The sequence below is a fragment of the Rhinolophus sinicus genome, chromosome 3 (assembly GCF_057876585.1).
Source record: "Rhinolophus sinicus isolate RSI-liver-muscle chromosome 3, RSI-T2T, whole genome shotgun sequence".
NCBI classification, from domain to species: domain Eukaryota; kingdom Metazoa; phylum Chordata; class Mammalia; order Chiroptera; family Rhinolophidae; genus Rhinolophus; species Rhinolophus sinicus.
The window spans coordinates 20,732,707-20,757,807 of record NC_142503.1 but is presented as its reverse complement, the minus strand read 5'-3'; the positions used below and the strand labels follow the sequence as shown (position 1 = coordinate 20,757,807).

The following is a 25,101-nucleotide window of genomic DNA, read 5'->3' as shown; positions in this document are numbered from 1 at the left end:
AGGAAGTCTGTGTCAGGTGGGAGTGTGACATCTGTGCTAATGAGTCACAGGTTTGGTCCACATTAAATGGTGTAAGTAAACGTGTCAGAATAACATTTTGAGAGTGTGAAAGATGGAAAAAGAAGGATAAACTGTGGAGTAATGTGTCAAAGCTATTTTGGGTTGGGTGTCCTTCAAAAGAAAGTTGGAAAGTTTTAAGAAGCAGCTATTATTTAGTCTCTCCTCTATAGAAAAAGAAACAGAGCTGGTTCAGGACACCTGGAGTCTGAATTAATTTCCTATAGTTTCCTGCTTTTGAATCCCAGGAATATGTCTTCTTTAAGAGATTTTGTCTGACATAGAGATCTATGATATTTTTATACAGGTTTTAAGGCTGCTCTGTTGGTAATCGGTTCAAATGGAAGTTCTGTATCTACGAGTCAAAATCTTTCTGTCTCAAAGCTGGCTGTCTTGGGAATTGTGTTACTTATTCTGTATTCCAGCTGGACATAGAGTGAATTTGCTTGTGGCTCAGGAAGAGAGTGTAGCAGTATACTTTACCCAGTCTAGACACTGTTATAGAACTAATTGAATTACAACTATGGTGTATCTACATCAAAATAGAATGTTCTTTAATCCTTTCTGGTTTGGTTACAAGAAATTACATCTTCAATTTAAAAAGTTATTTTAGTACTGTTTACTTAAGACTTGAAATTCTATTCCTTTGGAGAGTAAAGAATCGGATCTTTGCCAAACCTTGTTCCTTTCTATCATTCTTTTTTTTTTCTTTATAAGTAGACATGATTCCATAGCAGTGAACTAATTTAAAACAAATTGTTTTCTTAATGAGATTGTTTTTACTTCCACAGTGTATTTTATCCCAGAGAATTTTCTTTGAGAAGATGATTACATTGTAAATGTAAAATAAAATCATTTGGTAATATATACCACGTTACCTTCAGGGTGGACCATAATATAAAAAAGGGTATAATATTGGACCTTTTTTTTTTTTTTTTTGAGGTATAATTGATATAGTATAATGTTATATTTTAGGTATACAACATAATGATTCAATGTTTGTATACGTGTATATCATGAAAATGATCACCACAATAAGTCTGTTTAACATTCATCACCTCACATTGTTCACTGTTCTTAAACAATCTGTAGGAGAAGGCAGTAGGAGGTTTTTGAATTTCGATGGTTTTGTTCCCTTTTTTCTAAATGTCTCAATTAGACCCTGAAAGCCTTTGTTACAGCAAATCTAATCTTACAGTTGGAAAGGCCTTTAGAAGTTCTCTAGTCCAACTTCCCCCTGCCTGATGTGTTTCTCTCTCTTTTTTTCCCTCAGAGGGCTTGCAAATACAAATAATTTAGTTATGAAAATATTTAAAAATGTCTATCATCTTATCTCTTAATTCCTTAGAAGTAATGCAGATCTTATTTTCACTTTTAGGATCACCTTAGAGAAGGAACGCAGTGTGGCTTTAGACCGGGGGTGTCCAAACTTTTTTCAACGTTTTTTACCAAAGGCCATATGCGGTAAAATACACAAACAGCCGGGCCACTCACTCGAGGTGAAGTACATATTGCCTCACCTGGTTTATTTAAGTAAACTAAATATATTTTTGGAATTTGCTGCGGGCCAATTAAAAATGGATCGCGGGCCGCAGTTGGCCCGCGGGCCGCAGTTTGGACACCCCTGCTTTAGAGAGACCAGGTTTTAAACATTAGTGAATTCCACTTAGTAGCTGTATGAGTTGAAATTTCAATCTTTATAAGCCTTGATTGTCTCATCTTAAGATAGAGGTATTTTAGGAATCTTACTGACTTATGTAAAAAAAATAAAAAAAAATTGAGATGACACATGAAAAACGTTTATCGGTCCTTTGGGAAAAAATGTCAGACACACCTGGGTTTGCATCTATCTTCTAATTTTTTAAAAAAAATTCTTAATAAAAATTCTAATCCTTAATATTTATGTAACTTTGAACAAGTTAGTCTTTGAGCCTTACTAAAGCCCCTCAGCACAAGGTTTGGCACTGAGGGGTCGCTAATGCTAAATTAATTGCAGTTGTTACTGTTGTTATAAAATAAAATATAGGACTGAAAGTTTCCTGGCTTCAGCATATATTTTATATGACAATATTCAAGTTCTCAAAATTTGAGAACTTAACTCTGTAATGAGAAGATAAGCCCCATCATTTATGTTAGAATTGTTGATAAAATAAATCGAGTTTTAAGCTGAGTGTTGTACAGTTCATAGGAATTAGATCCATCAAAGGCTCTTGAATTTGAAATAGCCTCCCAAGAAAAAGAATTATTAAAATCGCTTTACTGATCTGATTCATTTTCTTGCTAGAGAGCGCACATCAGCAAGAATGGCACGCAAATGATTATAATGTTAGAATCTCAAACAAATCTAGTTCTGACAAGTTCTCTTAAGGTCTTGAATTGAAGTGGATTGAAAGCCTTGTTGGCTAAGTATAGAGCGTTTCGGAAGAATTTTATCCTTTTACATGGTACATTTGCTATTACTTACAATACCTGATATTACTAAGGACTTTGACAATGTAACTAAAATTATAAAACTATATGTATTAGATGCATAATGTTCTTATCCCGTCCTCAAAAATCACCAGAAAGCCTCGTGGTCATTTCCTTCCTTCCTTCCTTGGCTTTCCATTTCCAGTGGTCTCGCTGCCCTTAATGTGGTCATTTAGTGCCTGTAAGTAGTCAAGTTAGAATGTTGATGTCTAGGGAGGGTTTTTTGGTGTGTTTTTGGTAGGATGAGATAGGAGTTAGTGTCAGTATCCAAAATTGTTTTAAGAAATGATGGTAGGTATTTATATTATTTGATAGGCCAGTTAAGCTTCCAGTCAATTGAGCTTTCAGTATGTAGGAAAATGACAAGTTCTCTCTGAGCCTTGGAGATGAAAGTTTGAATAGAAAAGGAGATCTTGCCTTTGCAGTCTGTGTCTGAGAAGGGAGGGTATGGATGAGAGTTCAAAGGAAAATAAAGTATGTATAAGAGGTCAAAGAATGAATCCCAAAAAGTGATTTTAGTTGAAAGGGAAAGGATTTTACTTGCATAAATCATCCATCAGAGTTGGTTTCGCACATGGGAGGAGGAGTAAAGTTGACACTTTCTGCTCTTTCTCTGCCTGCCTCTTGACTATTCCCAAGGGCTCAGGTCCTGTTCTCATTTAGATACTGCTCTCTCCCGGAGAAATGTAGTCTCACCCACTTGTTTTTCTTTCTGTGCATATTCTGATCTCCACCAAATTCACATTTATAGCTGTGACAAAGGGCTCTATGCTTCACACTCACATTTCAGATTGCCCGTTGGGCATACCTGCCTCAATGTCCCCTCAGGTACCTTATCCTCAATCTGTGTGAAACTGAACTTGTCATCTTCCCCACATATTGAGTTTGAGGTACTCAGTGATTACCCTATGATTTTTTTGGTATTACTAATGCCATTGTGATTTATCTGGTCACTTAGGCCAGAAACCTAGAAATTACCCCCATTCTTTCTTCTCTCTTACTTCTACATCAGAATGAACGGTCATTGTGTATTTTAGTAACAGCACCTATGTTTAAAAAATTTCTCCTGCTTTTTGCAGTCTTTTCTTCATTTGGCTTCTGGACTGTTTCACTAGACTCCGGTCTGGTCTTCTGGTTCCTGTCTTGCTCTCCTGAAACCATTCCCACACTGTTTACATAGCAACCCATGTAAAATGTAAACTCTGATAGTCTCTCATTTAAAATACTTGAATGACTTCTCATTGCCATGGGATAATCCTTGACTGTTTATAAAGCTTGCGTAATGTAGTTCATGCTTTCCTGTCCAGAATCACCTTGCTTCTCTCTCTCCATGCACTTTACTCCTGAACAGCTAAATCACTTGTTCTTCCCCCAGCTCCTTTGTCTTTGTCTTGCTAGAAACTAAACATCTGCTCCTCCCCAACTTAATTTTTCTGGGTGACCTGGAAAATCCTTCCCCATCTTTGAAGACTCAAATGTTACCTCTTCTTTGGTTCTTTTGAATTTTGTAAGTTCTGTTTGCTTATTTGTTTTTTAATTGTACTTGTAAGTTACATTGTGTCATATTCCGTTTATCATTCAGATATTTTTAAACGATTATAGGAATAAAGAAGAATTTAAAAATGATAGTGGCTTTAGCATGTAGCTTTAGTTCGTTGAGAACCTACTACCCTGAGAAGGTTGAAAAGTGATCTCTTATTAAAGTTACTTATGAATTTTACTGAAATTAGCCATTGTCCTTTAAAAAAAACACTGAAAAAGCACCTAAGAATTAAACTTCATTTTTCCAAGAAAAAAGATTTCCAGTAGATGGCATTATAAGACTATTTTTGTTCTTCTTACCAGTCCTTTGGCTGGTAGAATTAAAATGTTTCTTTCTGATTGCTATGGTTTGTAAAAATGATTACATTTATATAAAATTGTCTTATGGACAGATTGAGCAGCCAGAAAAGTCTACTTAACACATCTTAAGGCTTATGAGTCTATTATTTCCCCCAGCTAGTTAGCCAAGCCACAGCAGTAACTTCATACCCTCCCTTTCTCATTCCTTCCTTTATTCAAAAATATACTGACGGAAAACCTGTTATGTCTAGGCACTAGGCTAGTTAGTGTCTGATGATACACTGGTGAAACAAGATAGCTGTGGATTGATTTCATTTGAGCCTTCCTTTATTTTCACGTGTACCGTGAGTATTAGAACATGTAGTGAGAGATGTATACTCTAGTGGCTTAGAGCTGGGGTCTAGAGCCAGGTTTCCAAATTCACCAGCTACTGATTTCTAGGCAAGGTATCTGACACCTCTCTGCCTTAGTTTCCCCCACTGTACAAGGGGGATAGTAGTTGTATCTGCCTCATAGAGGTGACAAACATATTGTCACCTATGAGTGACAATAGGTGAAGCATCAGAACAGTGCCTGGCTCAGTAAATGCTAACCATGATCATTTGTATTATCATTTATTATTTTTATTTTTATTACCACGATTGCTTTTGCTCCAGAGCCCGATAGGCAGCATGACTTGTGTGTATGTACTTCAGTGACTTACAGATCTGTAACTGATGTGCTGTCAGCCTGCTCTCTCAGATCTGCCTGAAGAGCCGAAGACTCTGAAGGATTTTAAAAACCTGAGAAAAAGAAGTATTTAATTGTAGTTTTGTTCATTCTTTAGAGGCTATTTGTTTGGTTGTAATGGGTTCTTGTCATAGTCGTGTTGTTGCTCATACAGTTAATTAAGCACCAACATCACGCAAGTTTCCTGCAGAAGCTGGGCCAGCTGGGTTCTTGCCATTAAAATCCAGCAGTTGTGGTCAAGCTTCGTGTGCAGCATTGTTAGCAGCTTAGATTAAGTGAAGTGTTGTCCTCTGGTTCACGGCCTTCGGGGGGTCAGCTAGCAAACACAGGTGCTGCAGCGTGAGCCTGTGGGAAGGTGCTGCGGAACTGAACCTTTCCTCCTTCTGATTGCAGATTCCACTGTGTAAAGTAATTAGATTCAACATAGACTACACGATTCATTTCATCGAAGAGATGATGCCTGAGGTAAGGGAGAAGGTTATTTAACAGCTTGATGCAGTTTGATCTTTTGTTTATTCCACACTTATATCTTTAAAGCATTGAACTTGGCCAGCTCTGGCTGGCTGTTTGCCATCGGAAAGGATCCATGAGATGGATCCCAAGGAACAAGGTTAAAATCCAGGTCATTTTTCAACTTATTGACCAGTTTTTGAACCCATGTCGCCTGGTGTTGCATCTACTGATACGTAGCAACTTTACATCTGTTTCTAGTTTGTTTCAGAAAGGGGGCAGATTTGGGTTACTGGTCCTTATCAGAGAGGAAATGAGAATAGTGAAACGGAATCTGATAGCTGCTGGAATAATCTTATTCATTATCTCCAATGACAGGATCAATGCTTGGTTCATTTTTCTTCCCATATATTTACATATTTTTCCTAATTGTTTTTCATTTAGGATGCTCAGCAGCAGATTTATCTAAATATATGCAAGAGGTTTAAAATTCCAAAGCAAGATTAATGTGAATCTCAGAATGATTCATTGCCTGATCCTGAATTTAGTGATGTCAACAAATCACACTAAGAAATAACAACGAGACAGCAAACAAGCTTGTGCACTTAACCTTGTGTTGGGAGTCGGGGTCGATTTCCCAAGGCCCTGGGTCTTCTTGCAAACCTTGTTTAACAGTGCAGCTCTGTCCTAGGCAGTGAGGCACCAAGGGGGAACTGGTAAGCATGACACATAGGCTTAGTTTGCACCTACCGTATTTTGCCATGTATAATGTGCACCTTTTGCCCAAATTTGTGAGGGAAAAATAAAGATACACCTTATACGTGGGTAGTACTAGTAGCTCCGTATCTATATGTGTTTTTAATTCTTTTATTTATGCTTATGGGTTAAAAGTGTAACTCTAGAAATCAATAACGATACCCGTATGTGAAATTATACCCTAGAATATGATAATCGATTTGTTGAATTTACAATGAACTTGCAACGACAAAGAGTTCTTGGCCTTCTATGATGCATAAATACCATATTTGTGTACCTTGTATCTGTTCGTGTGTTTTGTAATTATTTGTTACATAAAATTTCTTATACCATACTATGTTAAAAAATAAATGCTAAAATTCCTTTATAACACAAAACATAAGTACCTAAATGTAAACAAATAAAAATTAGAATTAAAAAAAATTAAAATGAAAGATTTTTTTTCCCCCTGAAAGTTTGGGCCAAAAATGTAGATGTGTATTACACATGGCAGTGCATTATACATGGCAAAATACGGTATTTTAGTTTGAAGCAAATCCTGTTAATTTTACCTGTCTTTCAAAAAGAATTGACGAGAAAGGGCCATCCCTTCATTTTCCAGCTGAAAAGGGCTTTTTCACTGCCTTTTGATTTTTAAGGTCCTAAGTCCTCATTTGGTATTGTAAAAGTTTATGACTGGCGTGATCTCACACAGTGTGATTTGTGAACCCTGAGCAAAAGTAGGAGGAAGAATTATGAGACAAGTCTCACTTGCAAATAGATCATCTGTTAAGCTTGTTTACTGGAGAAATTTTGGTACAAAGTGTTGTAGATTTTCGTAGCCCTTTATTTGCCTTCATTAAGAATTTGAACTATTTTGGTACAAAAGACCTCTGTTGATGGTAATTCTGTAACAGTCATTCTGGGTTTGTTTGGCGGGGTTGGTGAGCAGGGGTAGGATGAGAGAGACAAACCGATCAGAGCCTGCTGGCTTGTATGTGGAATTTGACTGAACAAAAAGGCCCTAGGACATTTTCAGATGTTTTATAATTAGGTTAGAAAAATATGAGACAAAGAAGACTTTAATTTTTAAATTTCACCTCATTTTATTTGTACATTGGGAAGGGCTGAATTCACATTTTCTTAGATATGCTAATGCCGTTATTGCCTACTTCATTTATGTTTTAAGCCAATGAACTGTCATTAGTAGGACAGTGGTCAAACTTTTTAGGAAATCATATGGTATTAGTATAGATTCTGTAGACATTTTTAAGACACTTGACTAGAACAAGTTGAACCTTCAGTTAATATATGTTTGCAGTACTATAGTAATTTGATTTTGGTTTATTTTTCAGAACTTTTGTGTGAAGGGACTTGAACTTTTTTCATTATTCCTATTCAGAGATATTTTGGAATTGTATGACTGGAATCTTAAAGGTAAATAACAGAATTTAAAAAAAAGTATAATGCTTGTAGAACATTGTGGTATATGGGGGGACATAGTTGAAATTCCTCTTGTTTTTTAAATACCCAGGAAAAAATGCATTATTCATAGGAATGCCTACTATCGTTCAACATGAATAAGCCCTTATGAGCCCTATTTTAATATAATTTGACAGTGTTCATTACCTAAGATTACCGTTACCTATCACCTAACTGATACTTAAGAAGGTGATATCAGTTATCATGAGTAACTAACTTGATTTATGTATTAGGGAAAGTCTCATTCGTTAATATTTTAAATCTGTTGAACTTTAATAAACTTCTTCCCAGATGACACTTTATTAAAACAAAACTTTGGTTAGCCCAGAACACAACTCATACACTGTGAGCTACATCGATTCAAAACTTGGTACTTGGTTCTTAGATCATAGTTTACTCTTTTTGAGGTATCTATATTCTAGCAGACATTTATTTATTTATTTTCAAAACAGTGTATTGATGAATGTCTTTTCAAACCAAGTTTTTTAGTAGTAATCTTTTTTTTTCTTTGCAAGTTGTATTGATTAAAATGGAAAGGAATTAAAACACAAGTATAGTGTATCATGCAGTAGTTAAATTATAACAAAAATCTATGTATTTCTTGAATTTCTAAAAATAGTTTTACCTTATATACTGTATGTCGCATATATCTTTGGGACTTTCACTCTCCTCTTACTTTGAGTAGTCTGCCCACCAGAATCTTCCTCAGATGTTTGTGGTATTTTTTTGGTCATTATCATGTATCTTAGGAATTAAGTTGCAGTGTTCATTTTCTAAGGCTGTTTTATTTTTTCTTTCCTTTTCACTTACTTGCTTTAGGTCCTTTGTTTGAAGACAGCCCTCCCTGCTGCCCGAGATTTCATTTCATGCCACGTTTTGTAAGATTTCTTCCAGGTAAATATTAGGTCTTGTCAGTGACCCAATGAGATAGTGTGTCTGAAAATAAGCCTGCCATTCTCCTTTCAATCTTTAGGGACTACTGTCCCCCTCAGACCCTGGTAAATATCTACTTCTTATGTCAGGCATGGAAATGTAAAATTATACACGCTGATTTATACCCCTGCATAATTTATGGTATCCCCAAATTAGATGAGCAATGGGAGAATCAGTTGATAAATTTTGAAAGTCTACTTGATAAACTATCACGGAAGTGTTAAAATTAATATGGAAAAAATGCATGGGGCTTAAAAATGCATACAGTTAATTGGAAAACAATTATAAATTTTTATATATAATATTACTATGCTAAAAAATTACTGCAATAAATAGTTGTACTAAGGTCATGGTATTAGAGGTGGTTTTTCTTTTTTTTGATACATACTTTTATTCTTTTTACAGTGAAAACAATATTTTCTTCTCACTAAATTAAAAAATATAAGTCAATATATGACTTTTATGTTTTTAAAGCAATATTTTAATTTTAAATGTTTATCAAGAATCTATCTGTGAGATATGGCATTATATTTAGTATTTTTAAAAATGGTTGGGTTTGTAATGAAATCTTTGGGTGTCTTTTGTTTGCAAAGTCTTCACCACCCTAAATGAATTCATCCCTAGGATCTCTTTCTGGTATCTCATTCACCAGGATTTCTGGTGACATCCTTCTATACTGTCAGCCTCTCCTGCCCTTATTTTCTTTGCTTCTACTTGAGTCTTCTCTTTTCTCCCTGCGTACAGTGACCCTTCTTTGCTTTCTTGCGTAAGTCCTGTGCTCCGACTTCTGTGTCTCAGCTCTAGCAGCTTCAGTGCCTTATGCTAACCACTATCTTCCACGGCAATGTGAATTCAGCCATTTGCCTTTGCTTCTCCTGTATGGGGGTCACTCCGTGATCTGGAGGAAAAAATTTGGCTGCTGAGATCAGTCTGTGGTCTATGATGTCAGCTGCGGAGTTTTTCAGTGTGTATGTAAGCTTTCTGCGCACGTCTACGTATCAGCAGTTTCAGAAACTCAGCCTTAGGCTCATGCTCTCCTCATGCCTCCTGTCTCGCTGGGGGCAGGAGGTCTTGCCTTCCCATGTCTCAGAACCGTCCTTGGAGCCTGTCAGACTCTGGTCCATTCACAGCCAGTCTTTGCTTCAGCACCTCACCCTCTAACCTTGTCCCCGTCCCACTGCTGCTGCTGATGCCAAGGCCAGCTTCCAAAAGACCAAATCCAGTGGACACTTCAGTTTCAGTCTCCTTCCTAATGTGGTACCAGGGCACTTGACCTTGTCTGTCTGCTGAGCTCTCCGTACTTTCCTCCTAGCTGATTCATCCTTTGTGACTTTTGTTTCTTGTCTGTTCATTCTAGTTTAAATTTTCCTTGGGCTTAAGATTTTGTCCTTGGTACTCTTTCCTCAGTCCAGACACTTAGTCACAATGACTTATTCTTATCTTAGAATAGTGTTATTCATATTTTTAGTGTTATTGTTAATGTTTATTTTGTTTGGAAAATGCATTCAAAAGCTCTTGTCCTTTGTACACGTGGTTTTATTTTATGGAGAAGTCCTTTTTTCTTTTTAAGTGACCACATCTTTGATTTTATAATGGAGCTTTAGCAGTGAGCTGATTAGAAAATGGTGTCAGAGTGAGTGTGGTGAAAAGCCTTTCCTTTCTGTTTCTATCTGCCTCTAGGCATTTTATCACCAAGCAAATCTCTAAAAGCAGTGGACAGTTTTAAAATCATCTTAAAGAAAAATCTTATGTCAGATATTTACTTTGTGGGGTTTCAACACAAAAGTGTTTTTCTTAACTATGTAGGGGTAACGTTTTATTTTTTTAAACATGATTTACTTCTTCATTAGACTTCCCTTTGGAAATACACATGTTAAAAAAGTCCTGAAGGATACAGAAAAATACCTAATGTATAAAGTCCATTTTGGTATTGGGTGGCACATTATGGTTGATTTTTCACAACGTGATTTCATTAAAGATCTTTTAGAAAATGATGAATTAAAAGGAAAAACGCAATTTGATATATTTTCATGTTTTCTGTGCTTAGGCTTTTTTTTATATAGTTGTCATCATACTAATATATGATTTGCATCCTAATTTTTAATAATTTGTTGAGCGGATGGATATTTTTAAAGATCATGATGTGTAGTGCCACATTTCCTGTCAAAATAATCCCATGCGTTTATGCTGCCATGAAAAATGCATTATGAATTCATCTTCACATTTTGGACTCCTCCTCCTTCCTTTCTTCTCTGCTTTCTTCCCACCTTCCTTCTTTTTTAAAATTTTCAACTGTTGCTCCTTGAGGCTAAGGCGTAAATGGTGTCTGCCTGGTATCAGTGTTAACATATTGGCACAAAGCAGGCACTCAGTAAATACTTGTCTACAGTTTTATCAGTTGTAATAGTGCCTTCGTTAAATAGTCATGTATTTTGTTACTAATGAGTGAATGTGCTTTTCAAACATTCTTTGGTGTTATCTCTCATTTTAAAAAAATAAACCTTTGATTGGTGTATAATACAAATATTAAAAAGTGTACATATTGTAAATATAAAACTCAGTGATTTCCTGAAGTGAATATGACCATGTACTCGGCACTCAGGTCAAGATTACCAACATCCAAGAGCCCCTTTCCAATCACTACCCAGCTCCTCAAGGGTAGCCTTTGCTCTGACTTGAAAACACCATGTATTAATTATTTTTACCTGCTTTTGCATTATAAAATTTAGAATTATACATTCTTTTTTATTTCTGTCTTCTTTTGTCTTAGATGTTTTTGAGACACCTGTTGTTAGAGTTAACTGTAGTTGCTTCATTCTCACAGCTTACAATAATATTTGGTATGACGAAATTAAGATGTATTTAATGTATCTGTGATTAATGAATATTTGGGTATTTTCAGTTGTTGCCTCTTTTCAAATAGTATATACCTGTGTGTGTTCACCAAACACTTGCACATGCCTTTTAATGAAAATATATTTATGCTTTTCTATTGTGGGTGTATACCTAGGAGTGGAAATTCGTGTTTATATTAAGCTTTGTAAGTACTTTCAAACAGTTTTCCAAAGTGATTGTACCATTTTATCTTCCCATTGGCAGTACTTAATGAGAGTACAGATTATTCCACATTCTTATCAACACTTGGCATTTTTCTTTTTTTTTTCCAAGTTAGCCATTCTGACGAGTGTTTAGAGGTATCACAATATGGTTTTAATTTTCATTTTCCTGATGACTAATGAAATGGAACACTATTTCATATATCAATTGACTATTTGAATATTGTCTTTTGAAGTGCTTGTTTGTGTCTAGCTCATTGTTGTTGTTGTTTTTTTAATTTTATTGGGGAAGGGGAACAGGACTTTATTGGGGAACAGTGTGTACTTCCAGGACTTTTTTTCCAAGTCAAGTTGTTGTCCTTTCAATCTTAGTTGTGGAGGGTGCCATTCAGCTTCAAGTTGTTGTCCTTTCAGTCTTAGTTGTGGAGGGCGCAGCTCAGCTCCAGGTCCAGTTGCCGTTGCTAGTTGCATGGGGCACAGCCCACCATCCCTTGCGGGAGTCGAAACCGGCAACCTTGTGGTTGAGAGGATGCGCTCCAACCAACTGAGCCATCCGGGAGGCAGCTCAGCTCAAGGTGCCGTGTTCAATCTTAGTTGCAGGGGGCGGAGCCCACCATCCCTTGTGGGACTCAAGGAATTGAACTGGCAACCTTGTGGTTGAGAGCCCACTGGCCCATGTGGGAATCGAACCGGCAGCCTTCGGAGTTAGGAGCATGGAGCTCTAACTGCCTGAGCCACCCCTGCCGGCCCCTCTAGCTCATTTTTCTATTGGGTTATTTCTGCCTTTTTCTTATTTATTTGTAGGTATTTTTTATATATGAATCATTTATCAGATATCTATATATATCTATATATACAGGTAGATAGATAGGTATATAGATATAGATATATACATTTACATAGATATACCTGTATCTATATATTGATATATACATATATATAGATAAAGGCATGTCTATATCTATGTATCTATAGATGTATATATGTATACATTTATATCTATCTATCTATCTATCTATATGACAAATGACTATATGTCTATATCTATATCTATGTCTCCAGTATTTCTCTGTGAATTGTCTTTTCACCATCTTAACGGTGATTTTTTTTTAATGGTGATTTTTGATGAAAGAAATTTCTTAATTTTAATGGAGTTCAGCTTATGTATTTTTTTCTTTATGCTAAGAGCTTTTTATATATTGTTTATGAAATCTTTGCCTAACCCTAAGTTTATCAAGATACTCTCCTAAATTTCGTACACATTTGATTCATACTCTGTCTCGAATTTGTTTTTACGATTGGTATTAGATATATGGGTCAAGATTCACTACTTTCAGTAGGGCTATCCCATTGATCCAGCACCATTTATTGAAAAGACCATTCTTTCTTCACAGAATTGGGATATTACCTTTGCCCTAAGTTGAGTTGACTGTGTGTACGCACGCATGTATACACAAACAATACAAAGGTGTATAAGGTGAAAAAGTGAACACCCCTTTTAAGTGTTTGAAAATGACTTAAGTTTGATTTGTATTTGTTTTAACCTGTGTAGGGAGAATTATGCTGTTTTCTTTCAGTGGGCTAACACTCAATATGTTACACAACTTTACTTTTCACTCAACTATTTCAGACATCCTCTATAAAATACATTGCCTCATTCTTTAATTCCTACGTAGCATTTCATAGTATGAATGGACATTACTTGTTTTGACAATTCCTCTAGTGAAGACTATTTTAGAGGCCCCTATTTTTTCCCCATTACATATAAATACTTCAGGAATAGTCTTGTGCATCTATCCTTTGGCATTTATGTCAATGCTTTTTAAAAGGTAGCGTCCTAGAAGTGAAATTATTGGTTAAGAATTGGTTATGCACATTTTACATTTGAAAGATGTTGGCCAAGTTCTCTCGAAAAAGGGCATAATTAGGTACTCTTTCTAAAAAGGACGTCATTGTAACCAACATTTTTAACAATGCCCATTTCCTGTATATCTGCCAACACAGGATATTACTTGTCTTCTGTAGGCAGAGGGTGAACCTCATTGTTATTTGCGTCTTGCTTGAACTCCTACGAAAATGAGCAGCTCTCATATATTTCAGATATTTCATGGTTCTGTCATTCTCATTTGCTTTCCATTTATATCAGTTTATTATATTTAATTGAAAGTTTATCAGTCATCATAACTTTTCTCTAGTTTACCTGTTTTGAAGACAGCTGTCTCAATTGCTTTATACAGATTTATCCAAAATTAAGCTTACTGTTTAAACCAAGGATTATTCAGTGCAGGTCGCTTTACCAGAAGTCAAATCATAGAACAACCAGATTTTTGAGATTTTAAGAATTTTTCAAAATTTTGGTTTCTTCCCTCTCCCAGCCTCTACCCCTAGAAGTCAAATAGTTGAAACGAACTCTCCTAGAGCCAGTTTAAGGTTTTATTTTAACAATAGTTGGGGCTGGGGCTGGGCAGGGCATCATTCAAGATAGGAAGACTGCATTTACGGGAAAGCCTGTTCATTGCTTCTATCATTGCTGTGTAAAGCTTTGGAAATCCTGAATCAATTGTGCAAATTGATTATCTAGCACATCGAGTGTTGGAAATTGCCCCGTTCTGGAGAAGTAGTTCTCTGGTATGGCTGACAGAGGGCCAAAGGTTGGGAAAGTATCTCAGAGTTCCCAGGGAGGCAAGTGTAGTTTGAAAAAAACATTGATATAGCATCTTAATATAACTTTCTATTTTGAAAGGTTAGAAAATACCTGTTGTTAATACAAATTTTCAAAAATTAAGATTATACAAAGGCAACTTAGTAGGAATATACAGGAGATACAGTAATGCAGTTATACAGTTATTCTCAGTGTAGGGAAAGAGGAAGACATGTTTGTATTTCTTAAAATTGATTGTTAGACTGTTGAGAAATACTTGTGTAGCCAGCCATATTCTTAACACAAATTCCCTAACAAATTGCCTTCTCCCACAAATAAGCATATAAGTGATCAAGCAGTATACACGGAGAGAATTGGGTCTCTAAGAAACAGTTTATAAAGTCTGTCAGTTTATTAATGACTGTCCAGATTCATTCCCTGAAACACACACTCCAGTTCTTCCCAAATAATGAGCCATTGTCATGGTTCCAGTCCCAGGGCTGGCTCAATTCCTGCTAACCTTAGCTTACCCGCTCTAATTTCTCATTTATATCATGTCCTATTTATCTCAGCCAACAAGATAAAAATTACTTGCTAGCCCTCAGTGACATTGTTCCATAAATCGCTAGCATAAACATGTAGCAAAGCAGACAAGCCAAAAGAGCCAATTCATTAACATTAGTAAATTCATGGCAGTCTGTGACCAAGTGGCCATGTTATTTATCTGTTTCAGAAAGTCATTCCACAGATATTTATGAGTGTCTTTGTTGCTGGGCTGGGTATGAGGGATACAGCCCTCGGCCCACAGGCTCTGGCAGGACTCTCTAGTCTTGTCCACCTTTTCTTATATTTTCCTAAGGAGTGTACCTCCTTCTCAGACCTGGAGCAGTGCCTCAATCCCCTTCCTTGATAAACCTTTCACCTCCGGTTATCTGCCCCGGGTTTCCACTTTCTCACAGTGGTAAATATCTGTCTTTTTAGGTTTTAGTTGCTATTTTAAATATTTAGCCGATTTCACCGTGGATTTATACTTTCTTAGTCGACACTACCAGCTCTGCACCTGATGTGTGTATATTTTTAAAAAAATGATTTCTAGTTTCTCTGCTGCTATAAAACTCTCCTCCCTTATTGGCAGCTTTGCACCCAGACTAGGTAGAAGCATTCTTGTAAGCATGTGGTGGTCTTCTTTCTTTAGTATCTTGCAGGTGATCTCCTAAATTAGGCAGTGCCCTTGGTTTAAGCCTTAGTAGGCTTAAATATTTCCCTCCCGGTAGCTCTTTTAGTGTTTTAGTCTTTTTGCTTTAAATTCAATGCCTGTAGTCCATTTCACCTTTATCAGAAGTGCCATGAAGCCAGCCATCTGTAACTGCTTGTGGTGAGATTCTGGTGCTGGTTTGTATACTTAGCATATATTTGCTACTTCCACCACGCACCAACGTCTTCAAAGAAAATCTTGATCTTTTTTCTGATCCTTACAGCAAAACAATACCTTCTTACGGTATCCTACACTCCTCATGCATCCGTACAGGCCCACAGTGTTGTTAGTAATCTTCCCAAATACAGAGAGTAGGAGCCAAATGGCATTTACTCTTTCCTTGGTTCCTAGCGAATCCAGTAATGTGGCAGTTCTTCTCAAGACTGCGTGTCCTTTATCTGCTGTTCTGGATGTGTACACGTGCTGTGCAAGTCAACATATTCCGGCTTTAGATTCTCTTGTCCACCTGCTCGCCTCAGCCCCCCTAGAGGCAGAGATCACCATGGGCTCAGATTGACAGGTAGACATTATGACCACTAGGCATTATGGATTGGCTGGCCTCCTTAGCAAGGAGGGGAATGTCATTGAGGAAGACATGTCACCCGCAGGTGGATTGAAATGTCCTTTGAGACAGACTCTGAGAAATATGTCCTTAACCACCGAAGTTGGTTAATCAAAGGTGACTCCTGGGTCTAAGGCACATGTTTTGTAATGAGGCATAAAACGTTGCTCTGCTGTGAACATAATCTGAGGCAGTACACAGGACACGGTCTCATGTGGGTGGGTTATATTTTGTGTTTTAGTCATTTCTTGGACAGTTTTTTCTTTTTTTAGAGAAGCTCAGTGTATTTGCTTAAGAGAACTCTATTTTCAGAATATTATCTACAAAGATTCTTCTAGAAATTGTGATTAATCATTGTTAGCTTCTTGAGGGCTTAGAGCTTGTGATTGTTTTTCCCCCCGTGATTGTAATGTGGGACCACTCATAGTGCTTGACACCTAATGGTGAAACATATACTCCCTTCTGGTAATAAAATCCAGAGTTCTTGCTTTGTAAAGCTTTGCACGATCTGACTCTCCTGTTGCCTCCCTCACATGCTCATTTCACTCCATCCACACTGGCCTCTTTGCATTTCCTGGAACACATCACTTCCGCTCCACCTTGGAACTTGCACTGTTTCTTCTACCCAAGACAGTTTTCTCCCAGATTGCTGCATGATGGGCTGCTCTGCTTCTTCGAAGTCCTCGCTCGCATGGAACCCCTTCAAAGATGCCTTTCTTGACCACCCTGTTAATGTGGCTGCAGTCTCTTGCCCAATTTGATCCTTCTTCATAGCACTCATCTTGGCCTGATGTATTATATAGGTCTTCATTACTGTCTCTTTTTTTCCACTGGAATATAAGGAGCTTCAGCTATTTAGATTGCCACTATGTTTCCAGGGTCTGGAAGAGTGCCTGCTACATAATAGGTGCTCAGTAAATATTTGTGAAATGAATGGGCAGATATTTAGATTAATGAATGAATGCGTGCATATATATGCATATATACTGGGGGTGGGTGGGTGTCAAAAAATGTATACACATGACTTGTATTCATCTTTTGTTACTGGTATATATTGAGTATTACAATTTTAATACATTTTTTCCTTTCTTAAAATGTGTATACATTTTTTTGGCACTCTCTGTATATATAGTAGCCCTATAGCAGCAATGCTGTCTAGTTTCAGAGTAGCACCTGAGAGTTTTAAAAAAAACACAAATCAAAAAGAAATCTTGGTATTTACTCTCTCCTTTCTGAGATGTGGAGGTGTGTCCAAGTTCTTAGGCCATAGCAACTTGTATTAAAATCTTTCATCCTTTTCCGTGTTTGGTACGCCAAATTCCTTGGGTGTCATTAACTCTTCCAGCATAAATAGGACACTCTCATTTGTTCCCACTCATCCCCTTCATCTCAGTCCCCTCATTTCTCCATGAAATTTTGGCCCTATACTGCTGTTCCTGATTTATCTCATGACCCGGAGATGGTAGTCACTACCCTGTAAACCTTCAGGGCTCTGCCCTTGCTTTGGGTGGGCCTAGGCAAAGAAAAGGGGTACAAGGTTCTTATGCATATTGGTGAAGAAACTAAGCCCAAAGAGGAGGCAGAAGCCAGTGGACCCAGAATTCATGCCCAGATTAAATGAATGTCTTTGGTTCATCAAGTACCAGATTAATTAGCTTTTTCTGAGGTACTTTAATTTTGTCCTTTGTTGTTTTTTTCTCTTTTCCTCCGTACTTGGTAATATATGCTTCTGTAAGCCTCAGAATAGTTGGTATTTTTCCATATACTAACTCCATAATGATCTTCATGATATTAGTACAAGCTCTTTACTTCTATTCATCACAGCAGCTGCAGCACATTAGAACCAAAAAATTAGACCATAACACAACAATAGCTTGTGGAAAACATCCATAAATATCTCAAAAGCTTAGAATTTCCTTAAGACAATAACATTACTTCTAAAGAGCTTTCATCTGTTACCCTAGCAAGAATGATAAAATATTGAAGACTTAACATGGTTCTGTATATTATACACTCTGGTTCTTTATGGTAGGTGTTTTTAAATTTATTTAGCTAGGCACTTTTTTTTATATGCATACCTCACAGAGGGAGCCTTTTATCATTTATAATGTTGCTCTTGCCATTTTAGTAAATGAGATGGTTTGTGAGCACTGTTCAACAGTGAAATCAGTGGCTTTTGGATTATTTGGCACCTGGTTAAACAATATAAATTCTGAATTACCTTATCATGTAAATGCTCTTTTTTTCCCCATGGTCTTGTTTTCCCTTCTTTGACTGGTGATTGGCTGTTAATTGAGTGGCATTATTCTCCCCTGTCTGTCCACTCCCATCCAAGACGGAGGAAAGGAAGTGCTGTCCATGCACCAGATTCTCCTGTACTTACTGCGGTGTAGCAAAGCCCTGGTTCCTGAGGAGGAGATTGCCAATATGCTTCAGTGGGAAGAACTCGAGTGGCAGAAATACGCAGAAGAATGCAAGGGCATGATCGTCACCAACCCCGGAACGGTGCGTTGTAGTGCCCACACCCTCAGAGACGGAATCCCTTTCTTTCCAGGTCTGAGTGTTTCACAAAAACAGTAACAACATTGCTAAAGCTTCACGTACTCATTGCTGTTTGTCCTTGAGTTGTTTTAAAATATTTAGTATTTTAAAGAAATATTTAGTTATTTTATTTAAAATATTTAGTTATTTAAAAATACTTAGTATTTTAAAGAAAAAATATTACAATATAGGCATACTTAGTAGTAAGTTCATCTTATTAGTACATTGATTCTGTGCATTATGGAGAAATTTGAAATTTTTAGATATGTTTAGATTGGATTTTTTTCTAAGAGTATTGTACTATATCATCACTATAGAAAATTAGGAAAATAGAAAAACTGCCCAAAGAAGACAATAAAAATGATCCATAATTCCGTTGTCCAGAGATGATACTATTCACTTCCCTAGTCTCTTTAGAATAGATGTATTTCATACTGTTTTGAAATAAAATTGGCATCATACTGTTAAATATTATTATATTAAATATTCAGACCTTTTCCTTCTCATCCTTCTCCAGAAAGAGCCACCACAAAATTATCATTTTTCTATAGTCTTAAATTTCTTTAGGAGTGTAATTAAAAAAAAAAAAAAAGGCCCCTAAGTTACATAATTAACCTGTTGTTGGGTATCTGGGTTGCTTCCAGACTTGTGCTGTAACAAATGATGCTGTATTGAATTTGTATATGTATGTAGAAACACATGTATACACACATATACAAACATATATATATGTATCTTTGAATACATGTTCATTTAGTTTCTTAGGAAGAAGTCCTGTAAGTGAAATAAGTAGTCTGAAGGTATGCACAGAACTAGGCTTTTGATATGTGTTGCAAATGCCTTCCAGAAGGGTTGTAAAATTTGCACTCTGACTAGGAAAGTCTGAGAACCATCCATGTCTTCATATTGGTTATACTATTTTAACAACAAAAACCTTTGTCAGTTTGATAAGGAAAAAATATTATTTAGTTCAGTTTTGTATTTATTTTGGTTTCTAGCAAAAACCGGTATTTTAAATGTTTATTGGCCTTTCATGTTTTCTTTTGATAATGACCTATTAATATCCTGTGTCTAATTTTCTTTTGTGGTATTTGTCCTTTTTTATTGATCCTTTTATTGATCTTTTGCTACAATTATTACAAATAGTTCCCATTTATTTTGTTTCTTAATTTTTGAACATTAGTTTCTAATGTTAATTGTTGAAGTAAAAATATAAAAATTAAAAGCAGAGAATTAAAAGATAACTAGCTTTCTCTTATAAAGAAAATGTTTTATCTATTAATCAAAATTATTTTTTCTTGAAAATGTTATTTCATAAAATAGTTATATGTTGGCATCTTATCAAGATAAAGTTTTCTAGAAATGGAGAATTAAAACATTTCCATGTAAATAAACAGAATAATCTATTTAAACAAAGCTGTTGTTTTAAAAAGGCTGCCAAATTGTTTAATAGTCTTGATTCATAAAAATAAAAACTCTGGGTCAACTTTTTGTACCATGACAGTAACATCTGCACAAACAAAATGTTGGTATTTGCAAGTCAAACATTCCAGCTTAATGCTGATTATTTTAAACAGAACTCGAAAATGAAAGTGTTTAATAAAAATATATTTAACCATAAAACTCACTTAAAACTAAAAAAAGTCATACAGTTTTTATTGTTATGTTAAGCCACATAATAATTGTTAAAGTAACTTTAAAAGAAATATACAAGTCATAGTCCTGTGAGAATATGACTGTGAATTTAATTTTTCTTCCTTAAACAGTTGCATAAATTTACATTTGTTCTGTCAGTTTTATAGCTAGGTCAGAAGATAGGTGGGAGTGATGGTGGTAGCATACATACCTTTTCATCTTCGTGAGTCCCCTTGAAGCGTGTCCTGTGATTTACAGTGGACACTTTGGGAACACTTTCACCCTGGAGCTTTCTTCCATGGCATGGTTAAAATTCCCTGAAATCCTAGAATCATTTGGAGAGCTTTTGGACATACTGGAGTGTCATGCTCTTTACCATTCTGTATACTCTCAAGTAATGGGGCCCAAGGATCTGTATTTAACAAAAATCCGCAGGGGCTCCTGACTCACTCATTGCTTGTTTTTGAGCCAATGCGTAGAGGACATGTATTTATTCCATTGCCACAGCCATGCAGCTCATTTGCTGAGGACCGCGATATGAGCTAGGTGCTAGTGAAGTGTGTGGATTGTACGTGACGCTTGTCCATGTGACGGCGTCTGTGATGAACTGCTGATTCAGTGGACCAGCCAGTAGAAAGACCAGCCAGGAAAGCCTGTAGTTTTAGGTGAGAACACTCGGCGGGGCTGCCAGGGATCTTCATCAACACCAGTGAGGTCTGTAAGGAATTGAGAAATTGTATAAATGATCAGCAGGATCAAAGGTACAGACCTGGCACGGTGGATGGCCAGTTTTGAAGATAAGGAGGAAGTCAGATAAGTCAGGATAAAAGGTTTATGTTGGAAAGTAATCGGAAATAAATTAAGAAAGGTAAATTTGGGTGCCAGGCTTAGGGACATGGTGAAGTTAATTCTCTTTTAGTATTTACCGAAAAATATGTATAAGGACTGAAAATATCCTGAAAATTTAGTATCATGAAAATAGCCTTTCATTCTATCCTTTTGAGAATAGGGCAGAGTATACACAGCACCACATTTCATCCTCTGTGGTATTGCTTTGAAAGATTGCCCAATGGTAACAATATTGGGGAATTTATTAAATTTTTAAGCCATTATGGCCACATTAAGTACTTTATTGCTGCAGAACTTGAAAGAATTAATCTCCTTCTCTTGGCACTTTGCCCCTGGCAGGGAATATTTTGGTCATTATGGTTTTTATTCTTCTGCAAAGATGGTATGATAGATATTGTAGGGCGTGGCTAAATTCTAGAACTTACTTCATTCCTCCACCACCCCTATAAATTTAGAGATACTATTGATATTTTAAATCACTATTTCCTCTATTGATACCATAGCATGATTTTTCAAATCATGGAAACATGAATAATTCACCAGCATTTTTCAGTTAAGCTATTCCTCTTTTAAAAACCCATCCAACTGTTTTGATGCACAAAATATTGGAAACAATTCTTAGACCTAAATAATAGTGCTACTGATGATAAGCATTTAAATAATTTTATATTAGGTTACCTATGACTGAAACCTTCTTTAGTTATTAATTTCTAGAACAGAGATCAACTTTTTAAGATACCAGGGAAATTTGGATGGTTACATGACATTTAAATATTCTTTAAAAACTTAAGTGTCAGTTGTATTTAAACTAAGGCAGATGAACTTACACAAATGTATTCTCTTTGTTACCTGCTTAGATTTGTCAGGTCACTGACTGCCGCTCGAGCTGTGGACAGAGGAACGAGCCTGTCCCAGTCGCTGGGAACTGAGGGCAGGGTGACGAGCTTGTCCCAGCCGCTGGGGGCTGAGGGCAGGGTAACGAGCCTGTCCCAGCCGCTGGGGGCTGTCCCAGTTTTAACGTTGAAGCCGCTTTGTCCTGGACATACCAGGCCCCCCACCAGACTCCAGTAGTTGGGCATTGCTGTGCGACAGAATGCAGCTTATTGGCGTCTGCGTGGATCAATTCTGTAGCCTTTGGCTCTGAAGCAGCTGAGCCACAATCTCCTAGTAAGAATTTAGTTTTGAGTTTGGCATTGCCCTGAGAGTTGAGTGTAAGAAAGGAGGTTGCTAAAATATAAAACATGGTAACCTACTCTCCATAATTTTACCACATTTTCACAAATTTAAGATTTCAGTATGAAAGGTAATTTACAAATATTAATAGTTCCTCATCTTGTAGTAACTTAAGAAGGAACTGGCTATTGATGTCTTCCTTTAGCAGACTTGGGAAAAAAAAAGACATGAGCCTCTCTATTAAAATTGAAACAGCCTACATGGACATAATGAGAGAAGCTTAACTATTTGGCCTTTGTGCTACCATACCTTCTAATTAAAAATTTTAGAATTAAAGGGCTACATTAGGTACACAGAGAACGCGTGGAAAAACATTTATATGGAGGCCTCTGTCTTTCTATCCTGAGTTAGCAGTAAGCTATTCATTTGAAATGTAAAATTAAAGCAGAATAAGCCAGCACATCTTTTCTCTTTGATGTGGACTACTTCCCTTGTGCCTTTGGAGAGGTTAAGGAAAAGTTATATCTGACTGGGTGTCCTTTTAAGTTTAATTTTTAAAGGTTTCTGTGTGGACTGTAAAAAAGGACAAAATCATTGTTCATTATGCCAAATGGCACAGACTCATTTACAAGGGTGATGTTACTGTTTTTGTATAGTGTCTCTGCTATGATTAAAGGGTTCTAAATGACATTTTCCCTTTGGGGATGAGGCTCTCCTAGAAAAAAAATCCGATTAATTTCTTCCCTACTTAGGTTAAAGTCAAAACTTAAAGACTTCTTATGGGAATAAATGGCTTTGATTTTTCTCTGTAGAAACCAAGCTCTGTCCGCATTGATCAACTGGATCGTGAACAGTTCAACCCTGATGTGATTACTTTTCCAATTATCGTCCATTTTGGGATCCGCCCTGCACAGTTGAGTTATGCAGGAGACCCACAGTAAGATATTTCTCAGTGTTTGTCTTAGCCAATTTCACCTTCTACTAACAGCTGAATTAGCAGAGGACTACTCTTTAGTCTTCCTTTTTAAAACATAAGACCTGAAATGAGTCATGTTTCCAAATTTAGGTTACCAAATGAAACAAGTTTTGGTAGCTCCTTGAAGAATTATTTTCTCTACATATTTGTCCGCAAGAAACTATCTTTCAATAGCTTGTCCTTGGCAATCTTGGTTAACAAGAGTCCTGTATGTTTTTAACCTTTAAGGAACTGTTTCCTTTATTTGTAATTGTAATGGTTACTGTTATTTTTATTTTTTCAATGCCCTCTAGAGGAAAATAGTACCATGTTGGTTCCTAGCACTGCTGAATTTATGCAGAGTTCTATTTTTGGGGCATCTTAATAAGAACTCAAAATCCCATGTGAAGTCAAGGGCTGTATTTGAAGGAGAAGCCATGACTTCCGACTCTTAGAATTGATGTTACTTTCCATGTTTGGGTTTTTCAAACTGGCATGTTAGTGTTTTTCCGGGAGAAGATGAGGATATATGGGAATGGAAATAGTACCATTATGTTCTTCAGGAGTGCTTGAATTTTCTACCTCGTTAAACAGTTTCCTGACTTAATTTATTTTTTTTTAAAGGATTCATAATGGGACAAAAGGGCATGGGAGATTTTCAATTCATAAATACAATTTTGGCTAATGTATTAGAAGAGGCTAAAGGGTTTTGTTCTTTTTTTCCCCCCTTTGGATAAAAGTATGAAGCAGTGAACCAGGCACTGTGTAAGTACTTCTTTCTTTCCTCCATTCTCTAAAAAAAATGTTATCAAAAAAGGAGAGACCCAGCTAAGGCCAAGAAAGGAGCAGTTTCAATGACAGAAGCAATTTCAAGAGGACAGAAAATCCTTTGAAAGTCCCTTCTTGTCAGAGAAATGTTAGTAGAATGTGATTGGGCTCTCGTGGACTCAGATGGCAGGAGTGTGAATTGATGAAGTACTCAATGGATTGTCTCCATTCCCAGGCTTTTAACAGTATCCTTCAGACTGATCCAGGTTATCACCTACTCGGTTACAAAAGTGCTCATTTTTGTCATGGTGTATACAGATTGGTGTACACCATTTGTCTTTTCCCCTCCCCAGTGGAAAAAAAATGGATACAGCTATGTAGCTTAGGTATTGGCACAAATAGACTTCTCTTTTCTAATGCTCTCCAACTTTTACTTTCAGTATAGGCAGTTCAGAGGCTGACAGTATCCTTAATAAGTAAAGGATCTTTCTTTTACAGACATCAGAAAGTACAGGTATCAATAAAATGTGTTACTTTGAAAGAGGTAACAATAAGAAACATTATCTGTTTCTATTGGTTTTGTGTGTCTCCTTTGGAATTCTTTCCGGAGAGATTTATCTATATAGTGTCACCTCCTTTTCAACCCAAATAAGCAATAATAATCAATTTAATAATTAGGTTCCAGATGACTCTTGGTCATCCTGACCTTCAACCTCAAAAACCATATCCTTCCTTAGAATGACGGTTTGCTGCCATTAAGGGTATTGAGAAGAATGCAGTTTATGACTGAGCAGGTCTGTTAAAACCACTGGCTTTGTTGGACTTCAGAGTTGTCTTCTCTTTGTCTGATGTCTGTCCTTTTCCTTAGGTACCAGAAACTATGGAAGAGTTATGTGAAACTTCGCCACCTCCTAGCAAACAGTCCCAAAGTCAAACAAACTGACAAACAGAAACTGGCACAGAGAGAGG

General features: G+C 36.6%; 1 protein-coding gene across 19 annotated transcripts in view; it reads left to right on the top strand.

The window, feature by feature from the left end:
* Nucleotides 1-25,101, top strand: part of DROSHA (drosha ribonuclease III) — a 112,158-nt gene that overhangs the window by 34,626 nt on the left and 52,431 nt on the right. For 18 of the 19 annotated variants that reach the window (XM_074329034.2, XM_074329035.2, XM_074329033.2 and 15 more), the window contains 6 exons: nt 5,491-5,562; nt 7,638-7,719; nt 8,584-8,658; nt 18,547-18,716; nt 23,222-23,346; nt 25,001-25,100. In XM_074329034.2, coding sequence (XP_074185135.1) covers nt 5,491-5,562; nt 7,638-7,719; nt 8,584-8,658; nt 18,547-18,716; nt 23,222-23,346; nt 25,001-25,100 — 624 coding nt within the window. The remainder of the gene's footprint in view (nt 1-5,490; nt 5,563-7,637; nt 7,720-8,583; nt 8,659-18,546; nt 18,717-23,221; nt 23,347-25,000; nt 25,101) is intronic. The other variant, XM_088796463.1, reaches the window with a different exon arrangement.